This window comes from Anthonomus grandis, chromosome 2 (genome assembly GCF_022605725.1).
Source record: "Anthonomus grandis grandis chromosome 2, icAntGran1.3, whole genome shotgun sequence".
NCBI classification, from domain to species: Eukaryota; Metazoa; Arthropoda; class Insecta; order Coleoptera; family Curculionidae; genus Anthonomus; species Anthonomus grandis.
In genome coordinates this window covers 32,791,472-32,810,127 of record NC_065547.1, presented here as the reverse complement: position 1 = coordinate 32,810,127, position 18,656 = coordinate 32,791,472, and the positions used below count along the sequence as shown (strand labels likewise).

Sequence of the window (18,656 nt, the reverse complement as noted above, 5' to 3'; positions counted from 1 at the left end):
AGTCAACAAAGACACCATTTAAGATATTAGCATGTATCTTCGATTCTGAAAATATACAAAAATTCCTGCTTTCGGAGTTTCCTTTAATAACTTTAATTACATTGAAATCGTGATAACAAAATAAAAACAATTATTCTACCTTTAACATGGCATGACGTCATGAATTTATTTTATTGCTCATTTGTCAACGATATAAAAAGGTGACAAATGACAACCGATAGAGTAATCAAAGTAGATCAAGTCCCTTATTTTTGATTAAAACTACTAAGAGAATAATCACTTGTCTTTGTCAGGAAACTTAATTTACACTGCAATAAAAAGAAATAACAAACCGTCGTATTAACTCTTCTATGACCTATACCTGATGTAGCATTATACACGTCAAGCATTTGTCATTTAATAACTTTATATAAACGACAAGTGACAGTGACAACTATTAAAGAGGAAATCTTTAAGCGTAATGAGATTTTGAAGAACGTGTCAAAGTACATAGTGTTTTTATTAAAATATTGGTGGCAATGATATAAATATAAAAAAATAAGTAAACACACGACGATACAAACTTTTACATTAACCATCTGCCAGTTGTCAATGTAATAAAAGTGACAAATGACAGCGCCGATCAATAGATTACAGATGCTGATGTTGCAAGCTTACACTTCTTTTGTCTAGATGACAATCTACAATTGCCATTTTTATTATATAAACAAATTAATTTGTTTATGTATTTTATTTGTAATAAATTTAAAGCCAAGCATGTACCACTACGATCTACACACCAATTGACTACTTATCAAACACACGCACCCGCACACCACGTCCACCATATCGAAAGCCTACCATAAAAGCGACACACACTGTATATATTACGGTTTATATAGTCGTATATATTGTTTTTTGAGTATGGTAGTTTATATACAGGTTTTTCTCAGTATATTATTAGTATAATATTGTATTTTTATATTATTGTATATATATAAAGGTAGGTTTATATCTGGTTATGCTGCCACTACCAAACGATCATAAATCAGCGGGGTTGCATTGCTAAGACTCACCCTGGTTTGGGGAAGGCAAATTGATTCGGTTCCGGCCACTATCGGTCCGTCACACTGGAAATCAAAATCCAATTTTTAGTAAAGTTTATACGTGTGGGGAGACCTTTAACTAATACAGTGCACGATCTCCTTTAATTTTTTTTTGGAGGTTAATTGTTATTAGGTTTTTCAGAAACCCTGTATGTTTGTTATAAGCATTGTTGTTTCAGGGCATTTTATAGCAAAAGTTTTCCGACATTTTTTGGGTCAATTTTAAAACTGCAATATATACAGCGACCGCTTAAAGTTCCGCATAAATTCGATAAAAAATGAGTGATAAGAAATGATAAAAAAAGAAGACACATGATTTTTTGAGAAAACACTCGGACCCGTCGATTTTTATTTCAAGTTGCGCATTATTTCACATAAATTTTTGTATACAGGGTGGAAGAAAAAAAAAGATATGACGTCGTCGGTCATTTTTTTATATGGAATGCTATACTTTTTATTGCATTTGATGAAGCATAGGCGAAATTCCAAGCAAGCTTCGTATAACACACCTTATCTCAAAACTCAACTGTTTCAGAAATATTTACATTTAACCAACAAGAATTATCTATTTACAAATTAAGTAGGAGGATGTTCTAAACTGTAAAAACTCTTATTAATATATCAAGTGTTAAAACTGATCCGCATTTACTTCTTGGCAGCAAGCAAGACGATTTACAAACTCATGTAAAACACTATCAATTATTTCGGGTGATATACGTTTAATTTCATATCTAATTCTATTTTTCAAATCTTCTACGTTGTTTGGCTTCTCAATATAAACTTTACTTTTCAGCTACCTCCATAGAAAATAGTCGCACGGATTTAGGTCTGGTGATCTGGCCGGCCACTCTATTGGCCCTCTTCGTCCTATCCATCTTCCTGAGAACACTGTATCCAAGTAATTACGGACATCTCGAAAGAAATGTGGCGGTGCGCCGTCTTGCTGAAAACACAAAATATCTGTCGGGACAGCACGGTCTTCTTCGTCTGCGTATAGGGCGGCCAAAGCAGAGATAAGATGTTTTTCTAACCGCCATTAGTTTTAATTTTATTAAAATCTTATATTATACATATTGTTTCGCCTAGTATATAAAATACTTAAATTAATATCAATAAACCTTCCAGTCAGCATTATTGCATTATTACGCCTGACCTACATGTATTACTAAAACCAAGTCACCCATTGTAAATTAAAAGTGATGAATCGACTATTTTATTTACTATAAATACGCTAGGTGAAATTAATAAAATTAGCATTAACGATCACGTTGTGTCTCATTTAACATCCTGCAATTCCACGCCATCAACAATAAGACAACCCGCAGTACTCGTCACCATGCTGCCAGTGACGTACTAGCAACAAATCAATCAAGGTGCAAGACACCAGTATTAACATTGGTCCTTCGAGCAAAAAATCCAGCTAACGAGGGTGTATTATTTGCCTGAACTGAGTAGGGTAACATCAAGAAATACATTCGAGAAGATAGCAGTGGATAACAGGAATCTATGGCCAGGAGAAAACTGAACAAGAATTAAAAGCCAATTTGTTCTAACTCCAGGCCATTTCCTGGTCGGGAAGGAACTAGTTTCCCCTCCAGATCCGATTACCACCAACATCAACTCCAACTTATCACAAAGATGGAGACTGATTCAAAAAATGAAGAAAGACTTCTGGAACAACTGGTCCATGGAATATTTAAGTCGACTCCAGCAACGATACAAATGGGCTTCACCACAGGTCAACCTTAAACCAGGCACCTTAGTGTTAATAAAGGACAATAATATTAACCCAAGCCCATGGCCTTTAGCTCGCATCAGTGAGGTTCATCCAGGAAAACATGGCGCGGTACGGGTAGTATCAATTCGCAAAGCCGACATGTCTACAATAAAGCGTCCGATTCATGGATTGATTCCTCTACCTCTGAAAGATGATCCACCACAGCACGAAACATTGAAAAGGAAACCGGCTAGATATCAAGGATTATCATTGACATCGCTTCTCCTAATTACGATGCTATGTTTATTTTCGACAATCATACCATGTCAAGCAAACTACACTATCCACAAACCAAAGGAAGGGATTTATGTAGAACACCTTGGATCAGTCCAAATTGACAGAGGTCGATTAAGAGTCGAATCTTGGTACAGCAAAAAAATGATACGTCGTGATATGAATAAATCTAATGAAGTAGTTGATGATTTTGAGAGGCTGTGCAACGAATCTAGAAAATTGACGGAAGACACCCATTGTGAAATTTTTGGTCATCACTTAGCAGAACAGCAAAATCACTTAAATTGGATAACTAACACGCTTCAAGATACTTTAACCAGGGCAAAGCGAGGACTGTTGGGCAATTTCTTAACATCAGTGTTTGGGGTAAACGATGAAGTCTATCACGACATTGAGTCTCTAAATAAAAATCAAGAAATGATTATGAAGGCCACAAAGTATCAAACAAAATTTATGGTCAACGCATTATCTACATTTGACGCTACAGAGGAATGTATAGCAAACCAGTTACAGCGATTTCAGACTAAACTTTCTAAAGGACTGCAAGCCATGGAATCGATGAGCGGATGGGTTGCAAAAACCAACACGAACTCCCTAAGCATACACATCCTCAGTACTTATCAAATAGCCACAAACTACCTTACAGAAATTAATGACCATTATACAAAGATGTTGGATTTTCAGTTTAACAAAGGCACATTGTTTCACATACTGTCTTCAACATATATAAAGAAGATAATAACAGACACCAACAATAAGTTACCAAACAACTTAGAAACATTCTTGTCGCCACTACTGCAGACCACTATGACACAAAACGTTACTCATATTTGCATTGCTGGGTATTTTTCAATAAACGATGTCTCTAACTTCCAACTTATACACTCAACAGCCATACCTTTAGTAGTAGGAAATGGTACATACTGGAGCATCGACACGACCGACGTAGTACATAGCTGTTGATTATAACACGCAGGAGTTCTTCTATGTTACAAGAGAGGAGCTGGAAAGATGCATTAGGTCACATCGATACCATTTTATCTGTTCCCCAACTGCAGTTCGGAATCTTGAAAAAAACCCCAATTGTGTTATAGATGAGATATTTCAACGACCACAGGGGATACAGTGCAAATCCATAAAGCATGTCGTGAAAACCACTATATGGTAGCAGTTGAACCATCCAAATACTTGGTTGTTCATAACAAACAACTCCGCAAATGTAGCAATTATCTGTGATGGCATGCGTGAGGACATCGTGATCCAGTCAGCAGGCATCATCAAATTATCAGACGACTGCATGCTTAAAACAAAGCAGGTCACTTTAACTCAAACAAGACGATCTAGTATCTCGGTGCTAGCCAGCTACTCCAAAGCAGTATCAATACCCATTAACCACACTATTTGTTAATACTGGTGTCTTGCACCTTGATTGATTTGTTGCTAGTACGTCACTGGCAGCATGGTGACGAGTACTGCGGGTTGTCTGTTGATGGCGTGGAGGTGGTTTGCAGGATGTTAAATGAGACACAACGTGATCGTTAATGCTAATTTTATTAATTTCACCTAGCGTATTTATAGTAAATACAATAGTCGATTCATCACTTTTAATTTACAATGGGTGACTTGGTTTTAGTAATAAATGTAGGCCAGGCGTAATAATGCAATAATGCTGACTGGAAGATTCATTGATACTAATTTAGGTATTTTATATACTAGGTGAAACAATATGTATAATATAAGATTTTAATAAAATTAAAACTAATGGCGGTTAGACATTTTCTGTTAAAGGCCATAGTGGTCTTGAGTTTAGGCATGACTCGATCTGACATGTTAATGTTGTAAGTTCTTCGAAAGTGAGCGTGGTTTCGCCAATTACTCTTCGTAGATGATATTTCATCGACTTTACTCCTGCTTCCCAAATACCACCAAAGTGTGGAGACGCAGGGGGTATAAAATGCCACTCAGTACCAGCATTTGTAATAGAGTCCTGTACTTTTGTACATATTGGTAACGATAATGGCGTTCCTGTCTCTATCTTTATCTGATAGAGACTCGAACTGACAGTGACATTCGAAAATGGAGATTCTTTACAAGTGCAACCATAGAAATAGAAACAATTGGCAGTGTTTATAACATTATTTTTATCCTCGATTTTACCTTAATTTGTAAATAGACGTACTTATTTGTTTTCTTGTTATTTAAATGTAAATATTTCGGAAACAGTTATGTTTTGAGATAAGGTGTGTTATACGAAACTTGCTTGGAATTTCGCGTATATTTCATGAATGCAATAAAAATATAGCATTCCATTTAAAAAAATGATCGATGAGGTCATATCTTTTTTTGTTCCACCCTGTATACAAAAATTTATGTGAAATAATGCGCAACTTAAAATAAAAATCGACAGGTCCGAGCGTTTTCTCAAAAAATCATGTCTCCAATTTTTATCGAATTTATGCGGAACTTTAGGCGGTCACTGTATATAATATTAACAAGTTTTTCTTTTTTATAAAAATTAAATTTTTTAATTTTTTTTTCATAATTCACATTTTCTCGATTATAACAATCTATATTAAATAAGATAGTTTACCAGCCAGTTTATATTGATACACAATCTGTGTTTATACAATTATAATAAAATTTTAATATTTTAATGTGTTTGTTCAATCATCAGCTGCACAAGTGATGGAAGAGCAATATAAAATCTGACACAATATCGCAGAGTATTGAAATATTTATTGTTTTAAAAAATATACATTTGTGAATTATGTATGAAACAAAATATCTTGCCATTCATGGTTCGCATTTGACGAAATTTTTAATAATATTATTGTATATATGTGGTGGTATTTCATTGATACGGCGTCTAATTTCGGCTTTCAATGCTTCGATGGGTGCAGGCTTATTGACATTAACCTGCGACTTCAGATAACCTCACAGTAATAAGTCTAAAGGCATTAAATCATGAGAGCGTCGAGGCGAATTCTGGTCATCAAATCGGCAAATGATACGACCAAGATCAAAAGCTTTAAAGTGACGAACAAAAAACTATGTTATCCTAACACAAAAACGTTCACCATTAACCATTACTGCATTACCTTTTTCGTTTTCAAAGAATACAGTCCAATCATTCCTCCAGACCATAATGCGCACCATACAGTGTGAATGCATTGCTGATGGTCAATCATTTGTGGATTTTCTAAGCACCAAATTGCGATTTTTACCTATTATTAACGAAGCCATCGAGGTGAAAATAATTCTTATCAGTGAAATTCTTATTGAAACACTCTTTATATTCTAATATTATCGGATATGGTAATCATGGAGATCAAATTTGATTTAATGTAAACTAGGCTATGAAATAGATATACACCCAGAAATATGGTCAGCTACTTATTCCTAAAGCTATGGCGACAGCAATTATGATATCATGTAGACATCTCCACTGTACAACTAAGCATGAATGGCCTCAGTTAAGAAGAGAATATGTCATGTGTAGGTAAGCAAGCATAGAAATCTAGTGACATTACTAATAAATTAGAAAATTTTAAATAGTTTTTCGGATAACTGCTCAATAAGAGTTTCCCCTGTGAGATCAATGCTTAAGCAGACATCATCTAAGTGGAAGCTTATCACGTCTGAGAGTAAAGTTCATTTTGAGTTTGGAAATGTTGAGGCTAAGTCTGTTAGTCAAGAGCTAGTCATTTACATGATTTTGCATACTATCAAACAGAGGGTCAATATGATGGCAAGGCATAATGTCTGCATAGAGTATCAGATCTAAATCCTATTGAAAATTGCACAGGTCATTAATATATATCAAAAAGAGAAGTGGTTCTAAAACCGATCCCTGAGGAACACCCTGATGCACATTTTTAGTATCTGAGTAATTATCCTTAACAGCAACATACCGATTTCTATTGGGTAGATAAGATTATATTGATTGTAAGGTGACACTCTTGGGGTAAAAAATTTATCATAAAACATACAATCAAACATTTTCATGAGGTCATAGAATAAAACAGTTATGTACATTGTACCTATATAAAGAACAAAGACGTGACCTTCAATATAGAAATATTTGTCTAAAATAAATACTTAAAATATGTGTTTGGAGAAGAAACAACTTGATGTTTAATTTGATGATCATTATTTAATATTGTTGAGGATAAACCTAAAATTTTGCGAGATATTCTGTTGATCAGCCTGTTAATTAACAATTTTATACTTGTTTATATAATACGACTCTAGAAGTAATCTTCTATAAAGGTTAATCGTATCGTCGATCTGTAGTTATGATATATTACACAAAATGAATATAGTTTAGATTTTTTAAATGATATTTGTGTTGGTTAAGCTTTTTGTGAAGTAACCGATATGTTTGATCAATATAAGAGGTAGGTATCTGACAAGAAAAACAACCAACCTTATAAACCACATTATTATTATTTATAAGAGTAAAGGTATCTTTAATTTTAGAAAAAATTACGTTGGTTTTACAAAAAATACACCCTAATGGTCATACAGAGTGCAAGTGCGTTAGAAAATGTATTATCAATGCAAAGTGCATTAAAATTGTCAAAGTCAACGGATTTGTTAAGTCCAAGAGATTGCAACAATAAAGTTGTTTAAAATTACAATCATTAGGATGGAATTGAACATTAAAGACACCCGTTATAATATTACCGATGGACAGAACAAGCTTATCCAGTGCCTCAGCCAAGAAAAAGTTGCAAAAAAAGCATGAAAATCGCCCAGTAGGGATCTGCATATGAGCACTGCATTAAATAGAAGACCCCAGATATATCACATATGATGTTCTCCGACTGTCTCTCAATATTGAGACTTATGATAGTATTACACAATCTCGTTCGGTGTGGATAGCCTCGTGACTGCGAGATTCTGAAACTGGTTCAATCTAATATGCACTGGCCATAATTTTATCCTTATGTTGCGGTGGCATAAGGAATTGACTTGCCTGGATTTTGTTTGCATTTCATTACAAGTGCAGTCAGCTTCTAAACCACTTTTCTTATGATCCTAGAGGATATACACAGCTTTTTTATTTAACCCAATTATTGGTTCAGGTCGTTTATGTGAGGATTTTTTTCCTTGATTTTACGGTGTCTAAAGTAACATTTCTAGTTTTTTTCGACTTTGGTGTAGACTGTTGGTTTTGAGATTATCCCAAGATTTTGGATTTGAATGCTTTTTTTGATTGAACGTTTCTCTTTCTCTTTTGAAGTACTGAATGCCACTTCTAACAGTAACATTCCAGCGCCACAAAAATTTAAAAGTGTCACGTTTGTCTGAGTCACGTTATGACCAAAAATAGAATTCTAAAAGTTTAACTTTGACTTCTTCTAATTTCCAAAATATTTCATACACCTGTATATTTTTAGGTCATATAAAAGCTTGCTATATCTGATTTTAAAAACTTAAACAGTGTTGCCAATTTCTATAGAAATTTAGTTATCATTTCATCACATTATCATTATAAATCAAGTTAAAACATTCAACTTTGAGTTCCCGCACCTTTTAATGTATTTGACGACCTTTGCCGACAGATTGCGTCAATGCTATTGTGTAGACTAGACAGGCGATACAAGAAATGGGGGCTTACGCTCTTCTTCGGAATGCTTTATATTGTATTTTGGTAATAGTTATGTTATGTTAGTATATAGGGTGTCCCAATAGGAACGCACATTCTAAATTCCGCGGCATTTTTTTTATCGCAGTCGGTCAAATAAAATTAGAAGAATAATATAAACAGTTTGCGATTAGTAGCCATGGAACGATATACGTCGAGCAACGCGTTATTATTGGTAAAACACACTACAAATATGGAGAATGTTTTGCGGAAATAGTTCGTAAATTGCGTGGCAAAAATGCCACGACAGTCGACGCAATGCGCCAATTCACACGGCCGTTCAAAGACTACTTGAAAAATATGACCAAAATGGTTCTGTCGTGGACTAAAAATACCAGTGCGTCACTGTATTAGTCAGTCTGTTAAAAACATTGCAGTCGTGCGTGAAAGTGTTGGCGAGAATCCGGGAACATCTATCCGTCATCGTGAACAACAGTTGCACATTTCAAAAATCACTACCCATTGAATTCTCACAAAAGAGCTTCACTTCCATGAATATAAGATTTAATTGACTCAGGAATTAAAGCCATTGGTCCATGCGATACGCCGTCTTCTTGGGTATTGCGAAAAGAACAAATAGATGTCGATTTTTCAAAAAATTCTGTTTTTTTCCTATGAGGCACACTTCCACCTTAATAGCTTTGTTAATAAACAAATATGATTTTGGGAGAAGAAAATTCTAAAGTTATTCATGAGAAGAAAATCCATCCATTAAGAGTCACTGTTTGGTGTACCTTTGGACCGCTGGGGTAGTTGGGCCCGTACTTCTTCGAGGACGAGGCAGAAAATGCAGTTATGGTCAACAGGGAACGCTATCGTAACATGCTAACTGACTTTGTATGACCTCAATTGGATGGTATGAATATGAAAGCTATGTGGTACCAACAGGATGGTGCGACATGTCACACTACGCGCGAAGTTATTCAGTTGTTGCAAAGAAAGTTTCCCGGTCGTGTCATTTCACGTAATGGAGACCAGAATTGGCCCGCAAGATCGTGCGATTTAACGCCTTGAGATTTCTTTCTTTGGAAGTTTTTAAAATCCCTCGTATATGCTAATAACCCAACAACAATTTCATAGTTCAAGAACGAAATAAGACTTGTTATTAGCGAAAGTAGGTCACATTTGTATAAAAAAATGTTATTGAAAATTTCTCATAACGAATAAGAGTCTGTCACCAAAAACGAAGCAGCCATTCGCCAGATATTATTTTCCACGTTTAATTTAAAATGAATTATGACTTTTATTTTACAATTAAAATTCTATTGGGACACCCTAGTTATATTTGTAATAATTATACAAAATAAAAATAATCCAGAAGAAGCCTTGTCATTGATAGATTTAAGGAAACCTAAGAATCTGGGTCTTATTAATCATAGCAACAATTTCCTGAAAAATCGATTATTATAAAATCATTGAAAACCGATCTCTAATTGTAATGATCCTAGGTCCATATTCAAACGATTTTCCAACCAATTCAGAAGTGGCATAAAGAAGGAGATACAATTATTCCGTCCCAGACAATGTACGGCTGGGAAATAGGGGCACTGATTGGACCACTTTTACTAATGAGAAAAAAAGATGCCAGTAATGTTCTGCAAAGGGAATTGAATCTCGTGCACACTTAAATGTAAAGCGAGTTTGCTTTGCTTGTGTGTAAATGAAGAAAAAATGTTTTTTAGAAATATTACATAAACTTAATTTTTTCTACAATGATATTTTCTAAGGATAAAATTATAAATAAATAAATATATAAGTATTAAATACAATAAAAAAAAAATCTGAACATTAGCCTTCAAACCCAGCTGGACTTTTAAGTCCCCCTTTTCCCAAATTGCATTAAATTAAAATAATCTTTGGCTCCCTATAATTTTCACTACGTTGAACCCACTTGGTATATTTTTGACTCCTATTCTATTCTTTAATATAAAATTATTAAAACTATGGGAATGTCTTATATTACGAATATTTTGATTAAAAATCATAACAGAAAGTTTAACTTAAATTCCTGTATTTTCTAAGATATTTGAGTCACCCTGTATATTTTCAGGACATCTTAAAGCTTATTACTTTTAGTTTTGAGAAATGGAATAGTGTTGTCACTTTATACAAATTTAGATTTTATACAATTTTACATAGTCTATGAATTTAATCCTACCTTGTGCATTTATTGGTTATATTAAAGGATCTCACATATAGTTTTCATTCAACAAACGATGCCTCAGTTCAACATTTAACACTTCAACTTTGATTCCCTGTGATTTCCAAGATATTTGACCCATCCTGTATATATTTATTGCCGAAACTATAAGTTTAAACTATAAGCCAATTTTTTCAAATTAAAAACGTTAAAATTTTTGCGCTTTTACATGATAAAAATACAATTGTAAAATCAACTTTGACTTCCTGTACTTTCCAAGATACTTGATCCATGTTGTATATTTTTGGATATTTAAAATGGTTTAATTTAACACTTAATTAATATCTAATTTAACACTAAGTAGTAATTTATAGAAAATGAAGGATCCGATAATAAAAGCTGCAATAAGTAATCAGATAAACTCACAAATTCAAAAAATGTCATTAAGCATTAAAGACTGAGTTTTTTAATACCATTATGCGTAAAGGTAAGCAAGATATTGTGGCTGTTGCTATGCAGAAGAGATTGGATATATACCAAGAAGCAAAAAAGCGAAAATGATTAAACGCCGGAAATACAAGAACTTAGCTAACCGAAGCATATACAGAAACACACAAAGACTTAAACCAACAGGACGATCTTAACCTACTCAACAAACTAGAGGAGTCTGCTGGAACATTGACACTTAAAAATAAGATACAATAAACATAGAAAACATAGAATAAAGTGGTTGGTGCAGATGCCTTACTTTCAAAAATACTAGACCTTTTGGGTAAAGGAGGCATCATATTTCCGGGCTACTTTTTCGAACAATGGTTATCCTCTACTTTTATACCCGACGTTAACAAGACCAATGCAAGAAAATCCGAGGATGATAGACTTATTAATCTAATGGGCCAATTATTAAAAATATTCCTTAAGATAATACCCCAAAGAATGTACAAAAAGTATAAAAGAGATATGAGCGACTTACAATTTGGTTTTAGGCAGGGATTTGGTACGTTAAAGAGAAGTACTTGCTCAGAATTTCTACGCTCAGTGAAAGTACGAACTCCTCAGAAAGATTGATTTAGATTAGAAAGATATCCGATGTATTGAAAACTTATATTGGAAACAAAAAAGGAAAAAAATAGACAATAATACATCCATCAGACAATGGACAAAGATGCATGATGTGAAGTTGCTACATACCGCAAGGAACCGAGAAGCGATGAGAAATGTTATCGCAAATACCCATTAGTGCATATGCATTGAAAGAAGAAAAACTTTTGAAAGAAACTTCTCAAAAATCTTCAGACTTCAGCTTTAATCTTATGTTGAGTGCCCATAAGAAAACCAATGTGTTGCCAAATTAAAAAAAAATTAAATTATTCATCCTTCTGCAGCTAATTATTATTTATATTTCTTCTTATTCCCTTTTTTCCAGATTTTCTAGCCGAGGTGGAGGATGTGGCCTTTTCACCCATATACCGAAAAAAAATTCAAACTCTTTTAATATTGAAATTGTAATTTAAAAAAGAGACACTTAGCTTATCTAAAAAAAGATCCATATAATATAGAAGAACTTTTTGCATTTTAAGACATAAAACCCTTGTAAACCTTGGTGTGTCATCTTTAATGACCCTTTTTATAATAAAAAAAATAAATCCTCTCGAACTAAGAGCCTTTCGCTCTGCTTATGCTTTAGTACAAAAGAGCTTATGTTCAAGCAAATTTAATTAATTATTAATAAAATGGTAGGGTATTTACTTTAGTCATGAAACGGGCTTAAAGAGATGCCCTTCATGTTCGTTTTTATATGAAAATCAATACCACCAGAATTAGGCGCTATCAACTTGGAGGACATTTTGGACAAACTGGCAATGATTTTCTTAATTTTGTTGAGTTGTAAATACAAGTCGAATTTTTATATTTTAATGTAACAGTTGAGTTTTGTTTTAACAGTTTAAAATGTATAAAATAGTAGTAACAGTTTTAATTTTAGTCGTAATGTTAAAAAACCTATTTTTATTTTCTAATTAAAAAAAAATCAACATCGTTTTATTTTTGGAAATTTGACTCAAAAATATAGAGTATATCAAATTTCTTGCAAAGCACAGGGAGTTAAAGTTGAATTTTACAATTATATTTTTGTGCATAGAATCCAATAAAATTATTGAAAAAAATGGAAACACTGTTCTAAAAATTTATACACTGTAAATTCCATTTTTATGCGGATGACACTCAGCTTTATGTTTTATTTAGAGAATCAGATGCAATTGAAGTCGGTTTACATACTGTTAATGTGAATTCTAATGAATTATAGGTAGAAAACGAAAAACTTCTCTTAAAAATAAATCCTGCTAAATCAACAGGAATACCTACTCTTTGTAAAGATAATATTTGATGATAGCCTTTTAAATAATTTATATCTGCATATAAATAACAAGTATGAAATATTTTAAAAATTCTGTAAAAAATTTGGCTTATTACACTTAAACTAGGAACTGGTTTTTCCGTATTAAAAACAATTTTTTCAAAAAGATATTTTTTCTAAATCCATTTATAAAAAGGGCGAATCCAAAGGGGGAAGTCATGTATGCAACTCACACATTATTTATTATACAGGAATATACATAGTAATGTTATAATTATGTTAACCTACTGTGTTGGAAAAAAAATTGCCCGACCAAAAATTAGCTCTGGATCCGCCCCTGTTGCGATGCCTTAGTACTTTCGCTGCTCAATTTCTGCGACACCATCTGCTAGTACGGGCCTTGCCTAGACGGTTCTGACATACTAGTACTATACTTGGGTTACCGAACAGATGGAGTGGTCACGTGATCGTTCTGCGCCGGAGGTGTGGCCTAGAGCCTCGATAGGGTTCATGACTTGGGGTTTTATTTAATTTTATTAGTCGAGCGGCTTTAGGTCGTTTTGGTTGAATTTTCTGCTATTCGAATATTTGAATCTTCGCAAAATTGAAAAGTTGAGATTGTGTTTATTTTTTTGTTAATTTGTTAATTTGTTTGTTAACAAATAATGGCTGACGCGCCACGTACACCCCTATTATCACCTCCCAAGAAAAGAGTACGAAAACATTTGACCATTGCTGAAAAGGAAGTGATTATGAACATATATAAAACATGTGATAACGAGCATCCAGCATACAACAAAGTGCAAAAAGTCCAGTTTACAGCAGAAGCAGCAGGTAATAAATATTTTTAATATACAGTGTGTCCCAGGATGAGCGAATTTATACGTGAAAAAGACAAAAAATGTTGTGTTTAAAATTTGACCGTTTGGCATCCAGCCCGGCTTGATTAAAAAATAAAATTTTGCATATTATTTTTTTTAAATCAAGCTTGCCTTGATACGAACATTTTTTAAATTTTATAAGTAGGTAAACTGGAGGGTAAAGTAGTAATTCTAGGCAAGATATAAAAAAAGTTTATAAGAAAAGGTTGTTTAGAATGCAAAATTATGCCCGAATACCGCATTTCATAACCATAGACCTATACGTTGATTTTTACGTTTTGTGTACCAATGAATTTTTTTATTCATATTTAATTATTAGAGATTGAAATTTGTAAAAATCAAAGTAGGCCTATGGTTATGAAATTCGGTATTCGGGCATAATTTTGCATTCTTTCCGGTAAACCCCAATATACAGGGGTCGGCATAAGTCAGTTAACGCTATCCTGCGCTATTCAAAAATAGTGCGAACGCGGCAACGGTGCTTGCCTTACCGAATTTGTGCGATTAGAGGTGGGGAGTATGGTACTTGTCACTACTTGTTGTTAGTTTACGATTGTGGGTCACTGTATTTCGCTATTTTCAACAAGACGGCGCTCCGCCGCACTTCGGACTTGAAGTTCGCGAATAACTGAATGCCGAGATTGGTATGTGGATAGGAAGAAGAGGAAGAATTGAGTGGCCAGCACGGTCACCCGACCTAACGCCATGTGATTTTTCTCTGTGGGGAGTACTCAACAACAAAGTGTTCGCCACCCCATTACGTGACATTGAACACTTGAAATGAGAATTCTTTGATAAAACCTGCAAAAGCATAAATAAGCGGTGTCATATCTGCATTGAGGAAGGCGGTCTGCAATTTGAATACAAAATGTAATTTTTAAATCATAATTTTGTATAGAAATAATCAAAGCAATAAACTATTTTTGTGTATCGTTTTTTTTTCTTTTTGTTTGGTATGCAAATTGGTTAACTGACTTATGCCGACCTCTGTATATTAACATAACTTTGCATAATAAAATACTTAAAAGGGATTATTATATCATTACCTGGCACAACCTCAAAATAGGTTTGGACCCTTTTTACAGGCGACAGTATTATATTTTAAAAAAAGCTGCTTACAAAGCAAAGCTGTACAGTAAAATAATTTAAAATAAGTAGGCATAATTCTCCTCGTCTAAATCTGCCAAGGTTGCATCGATGGGCGGGCCTATATTTCGCGCACATTATTTACTCCATCTGTTCGGTAATCCGACTATAGTACTTAGAATTTAAAAACTCCAGAATCCATGGTTGAGACTTTTATTTCGAATAAAAAGGCATGAACATATTTCTGGCTTAATATGCACATTAGACGAATATTGCATTCTCTTTATTTCTTTTAAATGTTAGTGTTCTACTTATTTGCTAAAAAAAGTAAGCTACTAAGCATGTGCATAACGTTAACATAGGGCGTAAATTTATTAACAATTCCACAACATAAGAAAGAATACAAAATTTATGTATTAGGTATACCGAGTGGTGCGTCGCCGAGCGGAACATAGGAAAACCCATGTAAATTTTAAGGGGGTCAATTATTGGCTTCCCTGTACATTTTATAGAAAAAATGTAAGATAACTTTTTGAAGAGACCAATCTGGCAAACCCTTGTGCAAAGTTTCAAAAAATTTTAATAAGCGAATCTTGAATTATTCAATTAAATGTAATTGTAAAATTAGAAAATTTTCGGTTCAGGTAAAACCAAACGGGCCCCAGTAAAACGAATATTGTCACTGACTTGAGGAAAAGTGTCAATAAATCAGTGACAGTCGATATTTGAAAACACGTATTCATTATTCAATCGACGAAAAAATAGCCATAATTAAGTGGCATTATGCGGGAAACAGATAAAAAAGTAATGTTAACGTGTCTTACTTTGAATGTATGGTTGTGAGATTGATAAAACGAAAAAAAAACATTTCTTGTATTCGGCTGTACGTCAGATTTGACAAAGCCTTATAACAAATCGCCCCCTTCATGCAACAACTAGATAACTTAAAATTCATAGTTTTGAGAAAATGCAGTTTAAAAATTCAAGCCGCGAAAAAAATACACCTTCTAAATAATAAAAAATGTTTAACTTTTAAAAAGATATAATGCATATTAGGCTATAATTTGGTTATCTAGAATACAATCAAATTTTTATATTTTTGAAGAATTTGATAAAAAAAGAGAGAAAAAGTTGAGATATCTAGTTGTTGCTCCATATTTATTGAACAAAAAAAGATATCTAGTTATAAATACCTACTTGCCAGTTAAACAAAAAAACATCCATTGAATTAAACTTTATTTGAGACTCATGAACAAATTTAGGATAACGGTAAAGCCCGCTACTCAGGATCGGTGATGAGCCGGTTTGATGCGCTGATTCACAAATCAGAGCATCAAATCGGTGCATCAATGAATAGTGAGTAGCGGGTTTAACAAAACAGTAAGAAATCCACTACTTAAATGTCATTATCACTTATGTCACTATCCGAATCTTCTATGTTTTGAAGCGTTTTACGGGAATTTCCTTGAAATGGGAGATTTTTATAAAATCTTTTATACTCACTATGAAGGTCATACATGTGCGACACTGATCCTTTCTGGGCCGGAAAAAACCCAGTTTATATTCTTCACAAAATATCTTTCTGTAGGCTGAAGAAGTTGCAAATGGCAGATTATGCTCTAAACACTCGTTTTTATACATTGTGTACATAATAGTAATATTAAGATCAGACTCTAAATATTTCCTTTGAGTTTTTTCTCGACAATAATGCGAGGCCATGACACGAAACTTTTCAATATATTTTCTTAGTCCTTCTAAAACTTCAGGAGGTGTGGCATTCTTTAGACCTTTGCCCCTTTTATCCTTTGAAGTAATATTTCCTTCCATTCGTTTTTTCATAACGATATCTAGCACCCCTTTCGGTATTCCCAGAGTATTTATAAACATAGTCTTACAAACTTGAATCTTTGCTTCAACGGTAGGATAATAGAAAGGATGGAAGAAAAAGATAATAGTATTTTTGCGCTTAGAATTTTCTTTGGTTGTCCATTTTTTTGCTATTTTTTCTGTGTTGCTCTGTATAAAATGTCGTTGTTGTTCGTATGAATCAAGCTGATAGTAACTTTGAAAAATTTTGAGACGATCATCGTGGGTTAATTTGTTACTGCATTTTCTTCTACATTTTGCCGTGCACGGATCCTTTAATGACACTCCAGGAACGTATTTTCCTCTGCTGGAGATATAACTTTCGCCATGCTGTCTCCTTTTTTTTGGAATATTTTTTTTCCACTCATTTGGATTCCTCTTCCTCTTTGTAGATTTTTGCGTTTTCGAAGGAAATTCTTCCATACCTTCGAGTTGTATGTCTGTTGTCAAAGTCGAGTTTTCAATATCTAATTCTTCTTCAGATGGTTTACCTAAAGAACTTGGAACATATTCTGAAACCTCGGGTGAAAATGGTTCTATATCTGACTCCAAATTGTATCATAAAGGAGAACGTTGATTACTGGGACCAGGCAAATTGTCATAATCTGAAAGAATAAGATGTATTGCTAAGAGGTAAATTTATCCAAAAAGTATCGGCAGAGGTTTTGATATTGTGCAAAAAAATACCTGCAGTCTGTTGCGCATTAGAATAGGGTTCTCTCTGCGATATTGATGTGTTGTCTATAACATTCACAACCTTTTGTCCATCGTTTATTTCTGGCTTGGGTTCTTCTGAAAGAAAAACAGCAACTACAATAAGATAAGGTACTGTACCCAGACGTTGCTATGAAAAAGTGCCGAAAAATATTTTTTGAAATAAAGCCAGAGACAATTAAAAACATACACCCGATTTTCGTTTTAATATAGATAGAATATCTCGTAAACTTCTAAAATATAAAAAAAATTAATGGGTTTAGACGAACATCCATAAGGCGAGCCTTTTCCCCTATTTAACAGAGTTCGTAGCTCTTAATTTGTAAAACCCTGCTAAACAACTGAAAAAAATAAAATACACTCATTTTATGTATTTACATAACCTCACTTTCTGGCTTCATTTTAATTGTAAGTTTATTAAAGTTAATTATCACATACCTTCAATATTTTCCGATTGCCAACGTAAAGTTTCTAACATTTTCTTTCCTCTTGACGTCATTTTTTCATAATAAACCACTTTAAAATAATTGTTTTAACACTGATAAGGCACCTGTTGTTTCAAACACACCACTGGATATCTCACACAGATCGAGAAGGTAGTAGGTACGGCGAATAACTTAAATAACACTAGGGCAACAACTAGGTATCTCAAGATGCAGAGTTTAAGTATTACAGTGGTAACATTAAGTCGACCAATAAATAGGTATCTCAACATGCCGAGTTAAAGAATGTAAATTTTGTTTGTTTTGGGAGTTATATATTTTTTGCCACTGTGTAAGTAAAGACTAGTCGCTTGTAGAAGATATCTAGTTGTAGCATTGAAAAGAGTAAACAATATTGGGTATACTTAACTGAATAACTCAAAAT

General features: G+C 33.6%; 1 protein-coding gene and 1 long non-coding RNA gene across 5 annotated transcripts in view; one reads left to right on the top strand and one right to left on the bottom strand.

Annotated features, from left to right (window-relative positions):
* Positions 1-18,656, bottom strand: part of LOC126746511 (neurexin-1) — a 336,936-nt gene that overhangs the window by 258,562 nt on the left and 59,718 nt on the right. For 3 of the 4 annotated variants that reach the window (XR_007663913.1, XM_050454829.1, XM_050454818.1), the window contains exon 4: positions 1,056-1,109. The exons of the other annotated variant lie outside the window; for it this stretch is intronic. Coding sequence is in view for 2 of the 3 variants with exons in the window: in XM_050454829.1 (XP_050310786.1) it covers positions 1,056-1,109 (54 nt within the window). In the remaining variant the exon portion in view is untranslated. The remainder of the gene's footprint in view (positions 1-1,055; positions 1,110-18,656) is intronic. 4 annotated transcript variants of the gene reach the window in all.
* The window catches only part of LOC126746552 (uncharacterized), a 68,141-nt gene that overhangs the window by 25,409 nt on the left and 24,076 nt on the right, over positions 1-18,656 (top strand). The gene's annotated exons all lie outside the window — the stretch shown is intronic.